The sequence below is a fragment of the Vanessa tameamea genome, chromosome Z (assembly GCF_037043105.1).
Source record: "Vanessa tameamea isolate UH-Manoa-2023 chromosome Z, ilVanTame1 primary haplotype, whole genome shotgun sequence".
NCBI classification, from domain to species: domain Eukaryota; kingdom Metazoa; phylum Arthropoda; class Insecta; order Lepidoptera; family Nymphalidae; genus Vanessa; species Vanessa tameamea.
The window spans coordinates 3,797,069-3,815,248 of NC_087341.1; the positions used below are offsets into that span (position 1 = coordinate 3,797,069).

General features: G+C 29.9%; 2 protein-coding genes across 3 annotated transcripts in view; both read right to left on the reverse strand.

The window, feature by feature from the left end:
- The window catches only part of LOC113404191 (acyl-coenzyme A thioesterase 13-like), a 216,125-nt gene that overhangs the window by 14,866 nt on the left and 183,079 nt on the right, over positions 1–18,180 (reverse strand). The gene's annotated exons all lie outside the window — the stretch shown is intronic.
- The window catches only part of LOC113404188 (uncharacterized), a 37,740-nt gene continuing 33,933 nt past the window's right edge, over positions 14,374–18,180 (reverse strand). For both annotated transcript variants that reach the window (XM_026645018.2, XM_026645019.2), the window contains one exon: positions 14,374–15,713. In XM_026645018.2, the coding sequence (XP_026500803.1) occupies positions 15,596–15,713 (118 nt within the window). In that variant the 3' untranslated portion in view covers positions 14,374–15,595. The remainder of the gene's footprint in view (positions 15,714–18,180) is intronic.

Here is an 18,180-nt window from a genome sequence, read left to right on the forward strand (position 1 = left end):
TCGAATTCGAGTTGAATAATACGTGAAAATCTATATCTTTATATCTATTTTAATTTTCCACAACCATAACTAATTATAATTATGGCAAAAAAAATTAAACAAACAAAACGCTGTCACATAAATTTGAAACCTGCACTAGAATAATTTTATAGTAAAATACCATTTTAGGACAAATTTGTATTAAATTTATTTTATAAAATAAACGTACTTCAAATGTTTGAGAGCGTAATACGTGTACAACTACGCCTAATTTTATATTTATTGATATCAATTGAAGTGCTATGTTAATGAAACATTACAGACGGTTGATAGAGCGATAAAGTTTTGGATATAGAGTCTTAATTGTGTTATAAAATGGATAGAGTCTAATTGTTAAAAATCAATGACATACCTATATCTTAATAATAAATTAATCTTGATATGACATCAATTATTATATATGTCTATGCATTTCATACATCTCTGATGTGGCAAAATTTCACAAAAAAATTAACGTCGGATTCGGAAACTATAAAAAATCGAGGAACATATATAGGGATGATTTAGGTAGACCGGACCTTCGACTAACACTATTTCATGGGACATCCTGTTTACCCGAAAGTTATAATATATTTTTATCTACAGATATTGATTGTTATGCATTTACTTATAAGTCATTAGGTGAAGCATTTATATAAACGAGCTGATGCAATTGCAACACAGATTTAACGTAGACATAGTTAAACTATGTACTCGTAGATAAATGGTAAGTACTTTGGCTGCTGTATTACAAAACAAAGTTAAAATTACTATAATTGTTTTGAGCCAAATGGTAAGCACACTCGTATATGAAATTTCATAGAAAGGAGGCATGAATTTACTTGAACGCTTCATTATTATCTTTAATTCCAATTTTACAATACTTCAGCTTATTTTCTTATAATGATAGTAGAAAAAAAATCATTATATTTATGTAATAGAATATTATCAATATTGTTTAATATTTATCTTCATTTAGCATTTACTATCTATACATATAATAAAATTGGAGTCACTGTTTCATCATCCACCTGCCCTTAACCCAATTTTACTTGGGGTATAATATTAATAGTACAATTTTACTTCTTCTTCCATACTTCTCTGTCGGACGTCATCTCACAAGTAACATTATTTCTAACCATATCGTCTTTCACATAATCCATCCATCGTTTCTTGGGTCGTCCCCTACCTCTATATCCATCCACATCCATTCTCAAAACCTTTCTCACAACATGGTCCTCATTCCTCCGCATAACATGCCAATACCAAGACAGCCGGTTTCCAGATAGCTTCTCGGTTACCGGTCCCACTTTCAAATAACTCATTCCTTACTCTATCCATTCGCGTAACACCACACATTCCTCTCAGCATTCTCATCTCCGCCACATGCAATTGTCTTTCAGTCATCCCTTTTATAGCCCAACACTCTGATCCATATAAAAAAGCAGGTCTGACCATGGTCTTATAGATCTTCTCCTTAAGTTTACGGGGAATACGGGGGTCACAAATTGTTTCCGTAACCTGCCGCCATTTATAGAATAGACATAAAATAATTTATAGAGAATGCTTTAGTGGGAAATCTGTATTTGAGCATGCGAATTTTCGTATCTAGTATATTAATTCAGTAAATAAATTCCGAGTTTAAGCGATTGGAAGCTGGAAGTTGGTTCATTAAATCCTAAAATGAGTATAATGCCTTTTACACTGACGACGATGGCAAGAAACTGATCACCAACATCGTTTAAAACAAGATGAATTATATTAACCATGTAGTTGATTGTAAGATAAACATTAATGTTTTGTAACATAATAAGCACTAACCTAAGCCTTCCTTCCATTAAAAAAAAATAACTGTTTATTACGTAACATTCAGACAATATATACATATTACTAAATTATAAACTAAAAATAATTAATAATTTTCAATTATCTAGCGCACTGTCGCATTAATAGTATTACATTATTTGAAGTATCAAAAAAAATATTTAATTTGAAAAAAATATAAATTAATTTTTATAATTTTTTATGTACACATAAATCTAACATTAAAAAAAAAGTATAAATAACGAACATACAATTGTAAAAAGGTACTCACGTAAGTTATTCCTGACCACGTAAGCCACGAGTGGCTTGATCCAAAGCTGGCATGGGCGGTGAAACGAGTTGAAACCCTCAAAAGGCGGGGCGACAATTCTCCCCTACTTTAAGACCTTCTATTGGGCGACCGCGACTGGGCGTTACGTGCTACCACAGACCGCATCATTAGCTATTCTCGATAACAATGGTTTGCCTCTTTGTCTATGTCTCAGTACGTACATGTTAGTTAAGTTAAGTTTGACCAATCTGTTGACTATTTCAACAGACAGCGATTGTCGGTATAATATTCTAGGTGAAGTTAAATATACGAACATTATGTACCGTTCTACAATAAATGGAATTTATAGTGTAAAAAAGAAATTATAAAGTCACTAGTAAATACTTTTTAGAATGTTTTTTTTTTTGCTCACACATTCCATAAATAATGTAACGAAATCGAAATTAAATACGTCAATAAATATCTGTATATGCCCCGTTAGTATCTGACATTTAGAGGAACATATATAGATAAAAATACTCATAACCATTACGTCGCGCAAAATCACCATGTAATTTAATAAAGAAGCGCAAGACTGACAGTGAGGCAACTTATCACATATCTGGTCTCGTTCTTTGTGTAGCGTAAAAAATGTTTCAACGAAATTTATTTTTCAGCTCTATTTTAATTTTTTTTTTTATAAATTTCAGCTTCATCCAGACGGTAACTTCAGGACTAAGCTGATGACTTACTAAACCTGCAATTTACGCCTTATTCACATTGTACATCTTTTACAAGTGACCTGGTAGGTGTTTAGACAGTGATTCTCCGTACAATTGATGAAAAATAATTTTTTTAGTCAGAAATATCCCGATTGAGTGCGATTTTGGTTTTAAATGGCAGTGTTTATAATGAATCTATTATCTCAAAACTTATTGAAGCTAGGTCCATGAAATAAACACAATGAAACAACGGATATGTTTTTATAAATTTAAACATCGACTTTATTTTATTGTTATAATACTCTAAGGTTTTACAATTAAATATGTATTTAAAATTAAGCATGTTTATATCCAAGAAGTATGTGGTATGCGTAATTTTTTTCTAATGATCTTTTTCAAAATGGTATCTATTATAGTCATTCAGATGAGAATATTTGATAAGATATTTTCATTTTTTGATTTTAAACATTTCTTTACAAATTTGATTCGACCATTATAACTTATAGATAGTGGGTACTTTTTTGATGTTTCATTCATCTTAAATTCTAAATACCGTTAGATTGTAATCTATCTCGCGAGATTGCAAACTGCCGAAATATTGTGAAGTGTGATTTAACTCAAAATAAAACATCGAAAATTTCGATAGTTTATGATATTTCGGTTAGGTTAGGTTAGTGTTTATAATTTAACTGAAATATCGCACTTCGATAGATTATAATCTACCGATAAATAATGCGTTAATAAGTGGTATATTACGGTTCACAATCCTTCGACAGTTCACAATCTCGCGGATAGATTATAATCTAACGTTATTTACAATTTTACGGGGACATAATACTTATATAAGAAACTATTAGACATTCCTTGATTTTAAATTGTTTTTGGTTTCCAAGTCGAAAAGTTTTATGCTTAGTTGTTGGTCTTTGCAAAGCACTGTCTACTTGTATAAACTAGGTACGTCTTATTAATTATATAATTCGTCAATTTGTTTTTGAAATCGGAAGGACCTTTTGGAAATAATTAGATATTCATATTTTAGGCAATAACAAAAAATCACCTGAGACATCAATGAATATCGTATTTTCTAAATTATTCGTATCTTATTAATTGATAATGACTTTCAACGTGACTTAAGGATGCGAGTTCAAATCCCGACACCCACTGCTAAGCATTCACTTATCTACTTATATTGTAATTATAATTCATTTTGTGCTTCGCAGTGAAGGAAAACACCGTGAGGAAACCTGCATGAAATTTTTGTCATGGACTAACAAGACTGTGTTAGCTCCAAGCCTCCAGTGCGCCTAAAGCCATAATTCTGAGTTTCACCCGCGCGTCTCTTACTTGCCCCTCCCGTTTCGTAATATCATTTCTATGTTTTTTTAAGGTTAAAGTTTAAGAGTTTATTCTCAAAAAGACAGATTCACTTGCATTTTTTATTTACAATGACCGAACAAAAACAATTTAATTTTTTTTGTACAAGTGCATATTCTACAAAATTATTCTGAACAATATGGCATAATTCATTAAAAAATATTTAATAATTAATACAAAGAAATGTATTTTTTTCGTGGTCTTCGCGTCTCAATAGCTTCGCAGCAATTGAGTTAATATATATATGTATGTATAAAGTACGATGAAAATAATGTATAATTATTACAATAAAACCTTAAAAGTAGATTATTTGTAAACATGACTCAATAACTTACAGCATTACAAGTATAAATAAAAAATTACAAGATTTGTGGAAGTGATTTGTACTATCAATTTTTTTTTAATCTTTCATGTCTTTAATCATACACAACGGTGCAGTTTTATATAAAGCATTATTTCTCTAATGTAGTTACATTATATTTTCTAGGGTTGCGTATGATTTACATAGAATATTTTAATTTAACAAGCTTTTATCTAGTTTCACTGTTAAATTTGACCCAGTTCCACTGGTCATACGGATCTGAAATTTGTATTACGGTTTAGTTGCGACGACAACTCATTTTAATGGTAAGCATTGGCTCCAGACCAAGGCACTTGACGGACAACAGAATGAGCACGTAATTTTTTATATTCGTACCTTTTATTATGATAAACAATACCATTAAATTGTTGCCAATTACATTATGCTGGGCTTGCAAAGTATGCAGGGCACTATCGTCCTTCTATTTTATACATAAGCTTGTCACGAGATTTTCTTGCCTAGTATATATTTTTTTTAAATAATAATTTATACTTAGAATTAAAATTTCTAGAAGATGTAACACGTATTCTCGCGACAAGCTTTTGAAGTACGTGGGTCGAGTTACAATAATGTTTATCATTTTAAGCTGAATTTTTTTAGAAAGTATTTTTTAAAATAATAACTAATATTTTTTTATGTTAGTTATTTATATTTGTAGCGTATCAACAGTCGGACTTCAATTTATTTTCTATAAAGCGTATCGAGGAAAATAATAAAACAACATTTTTCGGAACGTCTTTATTTCTGATTCCAATTTTTATAAAACAGAATGACTAACTTACTTATTAAGTATTACGAAAGTGCATTACATGCGTTACGATGTAACTGTTATATATAATTTAGTAACAAATTGGTAGTTTAACGTTAGTAAATAAATAAATATTAAACTACTGACTTAACATTTTACAAACTAATTTGTGTTCTCAAATAACACTGTACAAAATCAACAGGGGAAAGACAAATCGATAACCCACAATACATAATAATAAGCGAACTTAGGTTTAATTGAATGTTATAAAACGATAATCAAACAAAGTTTTATTTTTGTCTCACCACGTTACTCTTTACGCGGTGGTAGGCGTTCAATCCTTAGCATATGTACTTTACACTAGTATTATTACATGTAAATGAGAAAATATAATCATTCATATTTTTTTAAAGCGTCATCAGTATATTGATATCATTTATATTAGTAAATAAAGGTGGAATCGGACGGTTCATTTTTTGTTCATTTTTGTGTTTCATTTTGCATCTTTCACTCAAAGTGACACGTCTAAGCACAAAGTGAAACAAAAGTTCCGAATGAATTCATTAGTGAACTGATCCAACGACGTTGGATCGGTTCATTCGGCATCTTTCATTTGCACTCCGAATGAACGAAAAATGAACAGTCTGAACACAGAGTGAACGTTCACTCGGATTTGGCCATTTTGTCTCGAACGCATTTTTCTTAATCTTTTTTTTAGCTCCTTGATCAAAAGATCACAAATTAAACTTATTCCAAGAGACACGACTTCATTCGACGCCATATTGAAAGAAACTACGGATGAATGTTCTTTTTTACGTCATTCCAGCTAAGCCGTGTGAACATGGAATGAAAGAAAAATGAATCATTCACTCAAAAGAACATTCACTCGAATGAACCGTCTGATATCACCTTAAATGACGTACTTAGGCCCGGTTACAATATAATTAAAAAAAAAACGGATAGTAGAACTGTCTAGTTGACTAGTATTTATCATCGTAATACATTTACTCTACTGGCAGTTATTCGTATTATTTTGGGCCGTAGTAGGAAGCCAAAGGTTTATAAAAATACGCTCGTAGATAGTTTTACTACCCGTAAGCAAAACGAATCGTTTCTTAAATATAGTAACCGGGAATCCATTAATTTAGCGGAATGAAAATTCTTAATATTGGTGTTATGATATAAAAGACTAGCCTCTCTAATCTCTGTCGTGTGTTTAATTATTTTAGGTAATTATCGTGTCAACTTACTTATACTTTCCATACAAAATCAATGTTGAAAATGCTCGATGTTTCAGCGATTTGCAATATACAAGTTCACAGATGATAACAAACATCCAGATAGTTCATCTATCGCATCCAATAGTTGTTGTACGAGTATTTATGACAGTATTTTTATACATAACGTCTTAAATTGATGATAGACTTGGATAATGAGTAAGGGGCAAGTGATGTGTTCATTTACTTGAAGTTTATATCAATATTTACAATTACTTGCTTACTAATATCCATGAGAGTGGTTAGGACGTCCTGGATTCGATAGTCTGAAGCGTCATAGACTGCATCGTTATCTTCCAATAGACTTAAATGTATTACGACCGCGTTACAACATTCATATAAACAAATATCGCTAGTCACTAATTAGTATAATAGTTACAAATTGTTAATATTCTTGTACTTTTATTTATTCCTTATTATTAATTGAAAATTCATCTAAACCATAATAATTTGCACAACACACATAACATCAGTACAATGAATGAGTTATAGAAGATAATAACGCGAGTATATACTAAAATACGGCATTACGAGGATCACATCCGCCTTGCGGTTATTTTCGTTACAATCAATTATTGAACGACTCCTACGAATCACGACGCGATGTTTATGGGGATTTACGAATAAGTATTCCAAGACAACTTTATCTGCTTTTTTAATTTACTCCAGACCGTATCTTTATCATTACTTATGATGAAAAAGTTGTCAAAAAAACACAATCAAAATCAGCTTCGAAAATCCCTTGAGACAAATGTAATGTCCAATTGGCAATAATGTGATTGTACCTATTATTTTAAAGAAAGGGTTTCCTTTACAGGATATACTATTTAAAACAATGAAATAAACAGTCGTGCGTTTTCTAAATCTACACACGAAACATCGATCGATAAGATATATCTGATAGCTTTACATTTCATTAAATAGATATATAACATATCGATTCAGAAGTGCTTTTACGAGCCTACTCGAATAAATAATATTTTAATTTCGATATTAATTTTAACTGCTTAGAATAATTTTTAGACTAACTGTTTAGAATACGTTCATATTATACAAGTGTTAGGCTATATTGTCTACGGTTTGCTGTCCTAAATGAGGTATCTATGTTAAGCATTAGAGTCAGAGGCCACATAGAGATGTAATTCGTTTTAAACTATTAAAGGCATTCTTCATAAGATGCTTCTACTGTGACTTAAGTTTTGATTTAGAATATTTGTGATCACGATTCTATACTATCAACATCGTTATGTAAAGTGTAATAACATTTTAAGTATCTGTCATCGGTTCAACAGACGCGCCTCGAGAAGTAAACGGTCAACTGTAAAATATTCGTTTAAGGCATATTTTTTATAGAAACATTTAATGATTTTATTTAAGTAGTTTTTTAAATTATTTAAACTAAAATAAATATATAAACTCATAGTTTTTATTCATGTATTGTAATACAAAATCGGTATAAAATATAAAGCAATAATCGTTAAAAACAATACTTTACTCGGTACACTTCGAGAAGGTTGGTATTAAAACCGTTAACTCGATTTAAGCGTGAATTTCTTATAAAAACCTACAAAATGTAATGTGTTGTATTTATTATATGGCAAATTCGTGCAATGTCTAGTAGTCAACTAATATTTATATTCGCTATGTAAAAATACGCATTTCGTATAATATATCACCACGATTATTTAACAATTTTATACGAGCGCTCCCTAATTTTAAACATTAAATTCTAAATATTAAGTAACGTTATTATTGGTGTTGTAGCTATTTATAATCCTATCGAGTTATATATTACTTTATAATAGAAAATATAAATTTAAACGATTTATTACATAACTACGTAACTACTTTAAATATATATTTTTTTTCATTTTAATATTACAGATTGAATACTAATTACGACTTATTAAAATACTTACACATTTTCTTGGTGTTATCGGTTTTTATAGTTAAGAATTAAATTTAATATCGTTCGGAATATTAAAAAATAATTTCGTTCTATAAACATACGTTTGAAGATTCGTTGTAAACGTTTGTTAGTCGATAAGACATTTTCTTTCACACTAAAGAATACTTTATTAACAATTCATTGATGTACAGCTGTCAAGTCCGACGGGACGCGACGTGACGCATTACGTTGTATCGTCGACCGACTACGACGTAGTCAATGAGAGTAATGATTTGACCCTGTTTGTACGTATTGTTGCTTGAAACCATACGCCTCAACTGATTTTAAAACACAAATATCGTAAGCGGTACGTTTATACGGACAATTTGGGTTAGTGAATTCTTCTTAACTTTAATCATTTTTGTTATAATTTTGTCCACATTGTATTAAGTTGTGCTATTATTTTCGCAAAACAATAGTTTGTATTCGGAGTCCTAAAATGGGCTCCGACATTCGGCTGAGTATTTTAAGACTCGCCTCCATCCGGCGAAGCTGAATCATTTGAGCTAACATCTATTATGAATTCTTAAACAAAAATCGAAAGTTGATGTTCAACGTAAGACAGGTTGAAATGACGTCACTGAAAATAGATTATTGTAAAATCAGTCAAGGAGTATATTTTTGTATTTATGAAGTACACAAGGACAGTTATTTTTTTTTTATTTTAAATTCCGAAATAGTCAATTTGATGGAATGCTTTTGTTGATACCACGAACGATTCACTATTTAGACTAATGGCTAAAATATCTACGTATAATATTATAGTGCTAAATAATTGTACATTCGAAAAGGCTTTGTTTGACTTATAAGCGTAGACTATTTGCATAATATATAAATAAAGTTTAACGCTCGTGCAAAGTTAATTGAAACTGAGACTTACAAAATGACATTATTACTGTAAAATGCATTAGTCTGGAGGATTATTGTACATTACGTACATAGCAAGGCGTACTTAGAGATTAACTAACAATTTGTTTTTAAAGTCATTGATACAATCACCATATTCATCGGGCGAAAGAGTTCGATATTTCAATAAAAATATTCAATTATTTAAATTATGAGCGGTATTCAAGATTATCGACCAATACAATTTGACAAAACGCGTTCGGATGGAAGATCTTTTTGTATTCATCCCCTTCCAAATCGAGAAACTCTCGTATCTCAAATTAAAAACATTCCAGATATTCTACGTGTCATAAAAACAGTTAAATGTTGTATAATAGATCTTAAGTATTATTGCTATGTGATATTTCCTCTAAAAGAGCGTTAAGGAAGAATAATTTCAAAAAAAGGATACTTAAGAAATATTTCAATTAATTGAATATTCTAGCCACTACCTAAACAGTTTTATAAAACTTTAGAATATATTTCATTGTAACACAATGTGTCTAAATCGTCTACAATATTGTTTCGTATCGAATAAATATAATTAAGCTTGTCAGTCTAAAACGATGCTTGTCTTTGAACGTTCCTATTCTACATCTAATGGGTAAATGGTATTATTTCAATAGGTACAATCACGTAGTTTTAATTTGATATTCATTTATCTCATACGTTAACATATTCATAGATATGGTCAAGTACTCCTACATGATACCCAGTTGTAAAGCTGTACGTCTAATGATATTGTAAATGTCATCCAATCTGCAATAGTACAGGATACAGACAAATTAAAATAACTACAGATTATTAACAACTCTCATCGCTTCATTTGATAATTTGTAATAAAATAATATTAATATTTTGATGTGTTCTTTTTTCAAAAATAACGAAAAATGTCTACTTCTTTCTTGTTCTGTGAAACAAAAAAATGACAACTTATCTCAGTTATATCATAGACTATTGCAGATTCAAGCGGTTCGAATCTTATGAATATCTTAAAATTAATTCACAGTCACCATTTATGCACATACATTTAAGTGCAACGGACCTACAAAAATACGCGGGCTCCTGCCGTTTGATAAAAGCAAATGACAAATTTTCATTGTACAAAATACATTTTAGCAAAATTACGAATTATATTTTTATCTTCATGGAAACTATTGATATTAAGAATCATCAATTGACAAATAATTACATTTAAAGAACATAAAATAAACTTTAACATTAATTACATTGTTTTGTATATCACAACATTTGCGATTGTGTTTGAAGAATAATGTTTGTCGTGTCTTCTTGTAAAATGATCATTTGTCACAGATTTTTCTCGAACATTCGTGAACCTAACTACACACATACACAAACGGAAGTCAATTGAACGTCTACATTATACACTGCATTACGCTAATATGGCAAGAATCCTATTTGTACTCATGTGCGTGAGATGTGAAACGAAATCAATTCCTTTTTTATATTTCGATCGCAAATCTAACATTAAGATTTAATTACGACTATTCTTTATGAGGATTATTTTAAATTAAAATTGGCGCGTTTCCATCGATATCTGTCATACGGCGGCGCCTACTAAACAAATCCGGTATCAAGTAACTTTCATTAAAAAAAACAATAAGTTGTAATTAGATAAATATTCCAAGGGTGATTTTTATATTTTCGAAACTAAATATTATGTATAATAAATTCCATTGTAAAATGTCCAAAAGTTATTTACGTATTTCTTATAAAAATAACAATCTTCCTTGTCAAGTACTTAGAACAAATATCGGGATAGAATAAAATTGGTAGTTCGTATTCAGACCGCCAGATGACTCCGTATGTCAGATTCCAATAACGATGTATATTTGTGCAAACTCTATGGTATAGGATAGCCGCTTACGACTCCGACACGTTCGAATACTAAATTATTTTGTACAGGCAATATTTAGAATCGATGCGCACATCATTAAATGTTCGCGACTAAAGGTAAGAACACATTGTCATTATATTAATATTACGTATTCATTACCGTTACAGACGACTACAATGCTTCATACAGATATACTCACAATCGATTATTCTTTAAAATAAAAACCACAATGTCAAATAAAATTACATTAGAATATAAGCTTTATATCAACATATCAATCGATATAAATGTATCGTACAATTGTAGTGCATTTGATGTATTTTGAACGTTGAATTTATTTTTAAGAATCGATTACAATTTTAAATTTAGAACGGAAATTGTTTACATATTGTTTTCTTTTCATCAAGTAAAGTAATAATATTCAAATGCACGGAAGCGAAGCCATTTGACCAGCATTCTTTCAAATAAAGACTTAATGTTTGCGTAAGTGTGTCCTATTTCGTGGGCAAGCAACACATAATAAACACTTCATTCAATAACGGTTATCTCATAATAAACATTACAATACACCGATTATATTATCAATTATATTTTTTATATTAATAAGTTATTTCACTTACAATAAATGTGATATGTATTTTATTATTAATACGATACTCGAAAACAGCCGACCACGAGTTATTAACAAATACTCCTAAACATTCTAGATTTCAACAATTAAAAATAGCAATACGCCAATGAGATCTCGAAGATAAGATTTTAAATATAAAAAAAATATATAAAAATCGTTGTACGAAAACATCTCGTTTTCATATAACATACTAAGTTCGAATCGAATTCATAAAATTACGTTCAAACAAGTTTTATTGGTTAAAACTAATAGTTGGCGCGCATTGTTGATTAAAATGTGAATTAAAAAAAAAAAAATTAATGAAAAAAACTGCAATATACGAAACTTCTAGCGCCGTTTACAGATTACAATTAACTTTAATAAAATATCTTCGAAAAGGAGTTTTGACCCATAATTCAGTAATTCAGTAGCAAATCATTGTATTATTAATTTAAAAAAAACTACTATATATGTTGAATAATAGTACATAATCGTATCTCATATAATTAAACTCAGTAGTAACCTGAAAATGTTTAAATGCTTGAACATTCGAATCAATGAATTTACTTTTATATCCATAAACTATTTCAGTGGTCTAAAATTCATATCATGTTTGTGCTATGATCGGATTGTATATAAACGCTGTGTAAATGATCGATTTGTAATAAAATGGCTCACAATACTTTTACAAATGTCAATAATTAAAATAGTTCTTGTACAATATTATTTATGACGGTGCGAATGTCAGACGCGTCGTTATCTAAACATAACGTAATGTTCGTCATACATATTCTATTCACATTTAAAATTATATTTTGGCATCGAGCTATCGAGTCAAGCGATACCATCAAACCAATATACCTACTTTATAAATAATTATACAATACCTTTACAATACAATAAATTATTTTAATTTATATAATGTTATCTTTGGTGTGATCGAAATAAATGAAGCATGCGGTTTTACATTTAAATAAAGAAATACTTATAATAAACCACACGCTTACTTAGTTTCATTAAACATTTTGCACCTTCAAACTGAACTGACATTATTTGAAACAATAACAATAACAATCTTCTAGAAGAATTTGATGAATTCCTGCTGACTTCACCAGCGCGGCCGTACCCAAGTCTTGCCTTTCACAAGATTAGCCAACTATAGAGGACATATTTTATAAAATGCACCTATATTAAAGTCCCAAATGCCAATGTAACGGCAAATCCGATACCAACGGATTGAGTTCAAACGCGAGCCCAGCATGCTCTTCGTGCTTTCCGAGGCACGAGTTTATAAACTCCGACCATTTCTAGACTCCCGGCTGATACTGTCAAATTCTCGACAGAAAATCAAAGTACTTTTTTAAAGGCCCGAGCCGGTTTGTAAACGTTTGTAATGCGTAATAGAAGTTTCATTTCAAACACGTTCCTGTCATAGTTAAAGGTGCAAATTGTTCTATAAAAAATCTAAATCAAAATACAGTTCATTTCAATTATATTTTTATATAATATAAAAAAATACCGTGAATGTTGCAAATGCATAAGTTGTTGCTTAGTTTATATACTGATATATTTATATATATATATATAGATATTACAAATATAATTGAAATAAACTGTATAAACATTTTAAATATATCATACAAATTATACGTCCATCGATAAACTTTTAATATTACAAAAGTATATAGAACTATATACAAGCACGTGAACAACTCACGTGTCAATACAAAATATAATAATTGTCTAATATATCAAAAAAATATATTGCGTTTCATTGATAAAAATTATAATTTAATGAATACAATATAATATAATTTAAATTAATTAATACGACAATACAATACACTAGTTGTAATATATTGAGGATATACATATGTTATATTTCACATAAAAGAAACGTTTAGTTACAAATAGACGTATGATAATTGTATCATGTCATTTATTAGAAACTTGCGTTTTTACCAATATATTCAATAGTTATTACTAACGAGTACTCAAATATTAATAATAATAATAATAATAATGTTTTATTGCAAAATAAGTCAATAGTCCATCATCAATCCGCCAACAGCCCAGTCATAAAAGTAAAAGACCCAAAGTGTCCCACATTTCGTCTTAGCCCTTGTTTTGACCTTGAGAAGGTTTCCAATTTATTTCTACTCGCTACTTCATAGCGGGCTGATAGATAACCACGTGGCTATTCCATCCAACACATACAGATTTATTCCATCACCGAGTACGAAATAACGGACAAATTATAGTAAGCCATTGGTGCTCGCAAAATTTGAACCCGAAAACATCGCTTAAAAATCACGTTTCCATTCTCAAGTGACTAGACGAAAGCAACGCTAGGGGTCCACAACTAGTGTAACACATCCAAATTTGAATCAATGATTTGGACGCAGAGCTTCGTCAAATCCACGGTAAATAATAGCAAATTATAAAATTTTATACAATTTAATTGGCAAAGGTTTATCTAAAGAATTAATACATATATATATTTAGAAATAATATTATTCAAGCAAACATTCCTAATGATTCTTATATTAATTAACTATCATTACGAAAATATGTGTTTCTATTAAAAATATCATACGTCTTTGTATCGTAAACAGTTACTAACTATAAATATAATACAATTACATTAAAAAAAAGAATAATTAAGGCCCAATCTAAACGACCGATATTTTGTCAGATAAATTATTTTAATCTACTTGAAAACACTATTAAACGTATTTATTAATATCAATCATTTTAAATTAGGCCTACATAATTCAATGAAATAATATTGCAAGTATCAAGATAGTTCGATTTGATTACAATATAATACTGCTTAGTTCCACAGCCTGGTTGTAATGTAAGAAAACAAAAGAAGGTAGACTATGTAGGTACAGACGGAATACGCAACATCCACATAAACACATCATTCTACTAGTAATATTACTATATAGTCTGTTACCATTTATTAGCCATTTTTGATATTTCTCCTAAGCACATTCATATTAATAAACTGGGGGATAATATATAAAAAACGCCTTTAAAAAAAAACCACCAGTATGGTATTCCGCCTGTTTGTAATTAATTAAATAATTTTAACATTATATTGAGGTCACTATCTTATACCACTCAGTAATATACAACTTAAATAAAATATCGTAATAAAGGCCAGTTCCTATATTAATATAAATTAATACCAACCGAATACCGCCAACCACAGAACGTAGTGTTCCATGCTGATTTAATGATGACAAATAATATAAATTATAAGCAATTATAGGCAAAAATTATTCGCTGATTAATGTAGGAACCGGACATAAGCCGTCGATAGAGAATATATATTGGACGTATCGTGAATGCAGATCTACAACGAAGACCATGGACATAGCATTTGATAGAGTTGCTAGGAGCGGGGACAGATTTTGATCAGTCGCTCGACCAAACATAATCATAGTTCGATGAGTTCGATTGACCTCAAAACCCAATTTGCGCAGGATGATTTAAACAGATTATACAAAATTGTTTTATTGTAAGTATTTTGAAAGGTCAAGATAAATATCCTTGCGCTGACAATGCACAAGTAATATGTACTTTATAATAGATATATCTTGTTTTAAATGAGCGAATTTAGGGGTGAGTCGGACCCACCTGTGATCCCCACTTTGAAATGCCTATGACAAAGGCTCCTTTAATTTACATACGGGTCACCGGTCAAGGTTTTACTTAAATCTCAGCTAGAAGCTCCGAGTAGTAGTGGGTGGCGCTCAGGTAATCTAAGAGACGTCTGGGGAGCGGCAGGCTGCTAATCAGATCACGCCGCACGTACTTTAGAATAACAAACCTGAAACAATTTAAGTGTTCACATTTTAATATGTTCAAACATTTTACATACATAGGTGAGCTAGAGAATTATTTTTAAATAAAAAATTGTGTCACAAAATTTAATAGCAAAAATTAATTGTGTCTATGGTTAAGAAAACTTTTTCGTTCAATCAAAACATATCCTGGAAGTTGACGATGTATTTTATAATTATAATTTTTTTATTAAACTTCTTAACAAAATGTCTCTTGATTATAATAAAAATGAAGTAATAAAGTTTTATAAAACTTTAACAAGATTTTTCTACCGACATGTAATAAATTGTTCGTTTTTAATTCTTGTTTTTGCTCAAACTTAGTTAAAAATTGCTAAAGCCGTAGTCATGTTTATTTTGTGTTGAAGAGTGATTTTTGACCGATAAAATGACTTGAAACCTTCAGAAGGTAAAATTATCGTTACATTCTTCGATAAAGATAATAACAAAATCTTTTGATTATTTGATTTATTATTGAACCTGTATATTTTGTACTGCAGGTTTTTTTACCGTATAGACTATAAATTTAAATCTATAATCTTCAGCTCGTAGGGCTGCAGTTTGCTATCTGACTGGACCCAGAATCCAGCTGGTGCTATGCCGAGGATGCCGTGCTTGTTCCCTTAATTACAAGATCTATTCAAGTATAACTGGAAATTTAGTGATGTAACCTCTTTTTGTTTTATAAAACCCGAAGTGCAAACTTGTATAGAGAGATTATAGAGTCATAACAACGTCAGTGGCGCTTAAATATTCATTTTTAATAATATAAATTATAATTAATTAACATACAATGATATTTGAAACTTTCTTTTATCCCAAGTGACCCACGCTGAGTTTAGCTGGCATTATTTGTATAACAAATATTTTAACAAATATTTTTTTTCATTTCCTAAAAAATTGCAACAAGTTATCGAACAAAATGACACATATATTTTAATTAAATGGAAATAAACAAGGCTAAAATGTTTTGAATTGGCATATAAAATACGAAAATACTTTTTCCCAGCCCTATATATAATAAGATATAATATTAATGCCGTGTAATTAAAATACACTAAGTTATTTATCCCATAAGCACTAGTAGGTAGGTATGCATCTCCTGAGGAGGTAAAGTATCTATAGTTGGTTCCCAAATAGGAGGCAACATAAATCGATACAGTCGTGGTCTCCTGTTGATCGTCGTCGTTTCTATGGCTTAACGGTTGTATGATATATATAACGTAATTTGAATATGAACATAAGCCTTATACAGAGTTTGTATGATAATTCAAGAGTAAGAAACACAGTGTTAACTATATGGCATAAGATTACGACCATATATATATATACATTCTTTTTTGTTAATAACTAATTTTGCACTAAACAAAAAAGGTTGAAATTTTAATACAAGGTAAGTTATAATTATTTATACCTTCTGTCCAATTTTCAACCATCTAAGATTTTTTTTCACAAAATTATAAACAAAAACGCTTTTCACCCTCTCAACCCCCTAGCGTTCACCCCAGAGGGTTGAAAATTTTAATTTGTTATTATTTTAACGTCCCAAACTACATATCAAAAAATCATAATGATACTAATTACTTGACCTTCATGGGCTTTATTGACTGGCCTACTAAGATAATTAAATAAATCGTCGCAAAAATGTTAAACCTAATATTTCAAGCAACAAACAAACTATTGACATTAATAAACCAGCTACTGTTATAATCAGAGACATTGTAGCGAGTTAATATTAAAAAAACAATGGATGTCCATATGATGGTGAATAATTCCTTGTACCGGATATTCAACGTGATGTTAATTTAAAATCTCATTAAAAACCGTTCTACAATTCTCTCGACTTACTACCGTCCATATGAAAAGCTTTTATCGACTTTTAACTAAGTCTATTAAATTAAAAGTTGTATAAAACTAAAATTGAATTAAATGTCTTTCATTTAATAATGTTATAATAAAATAAAATATATAATAGTAGGTAGTCTGTAAATATTTTACTGATGTGTAATAATTATACACACGCTTAATATTAATAACATTTCAATAAGGTCTTGGTTTACCAGAAGAAGGATACTGAATGTCTAATTAATTTTATTGTGAATGTTAGAAATGAATTCATCTAACAAAACAAAGAGATTAATATAAAAACAATATTTTTATTTCATTTATAATTTTCTAAAAGGAAATCTCATTTAAAAAAAAATACAATATTTAAAATGTTATTTCAATACCAATAGCTCTCAAAGAGCGCACTATAAAACAAATCAAATTTCTTCGTTAAAAATACAATTCAATGTTCAGGAATAGATACACACAGCCTTTAAATAATGGGAAGCTGCAACGTGTACGGTGGCCGTACGTTTCTATCGAAAGTGCGTTGTATGTATGGAAACTAAACTTAATTGAGTCCTGCAGGTTAACGAGATAGAGCGCTCGAGTGAGCTAAAAATTGAG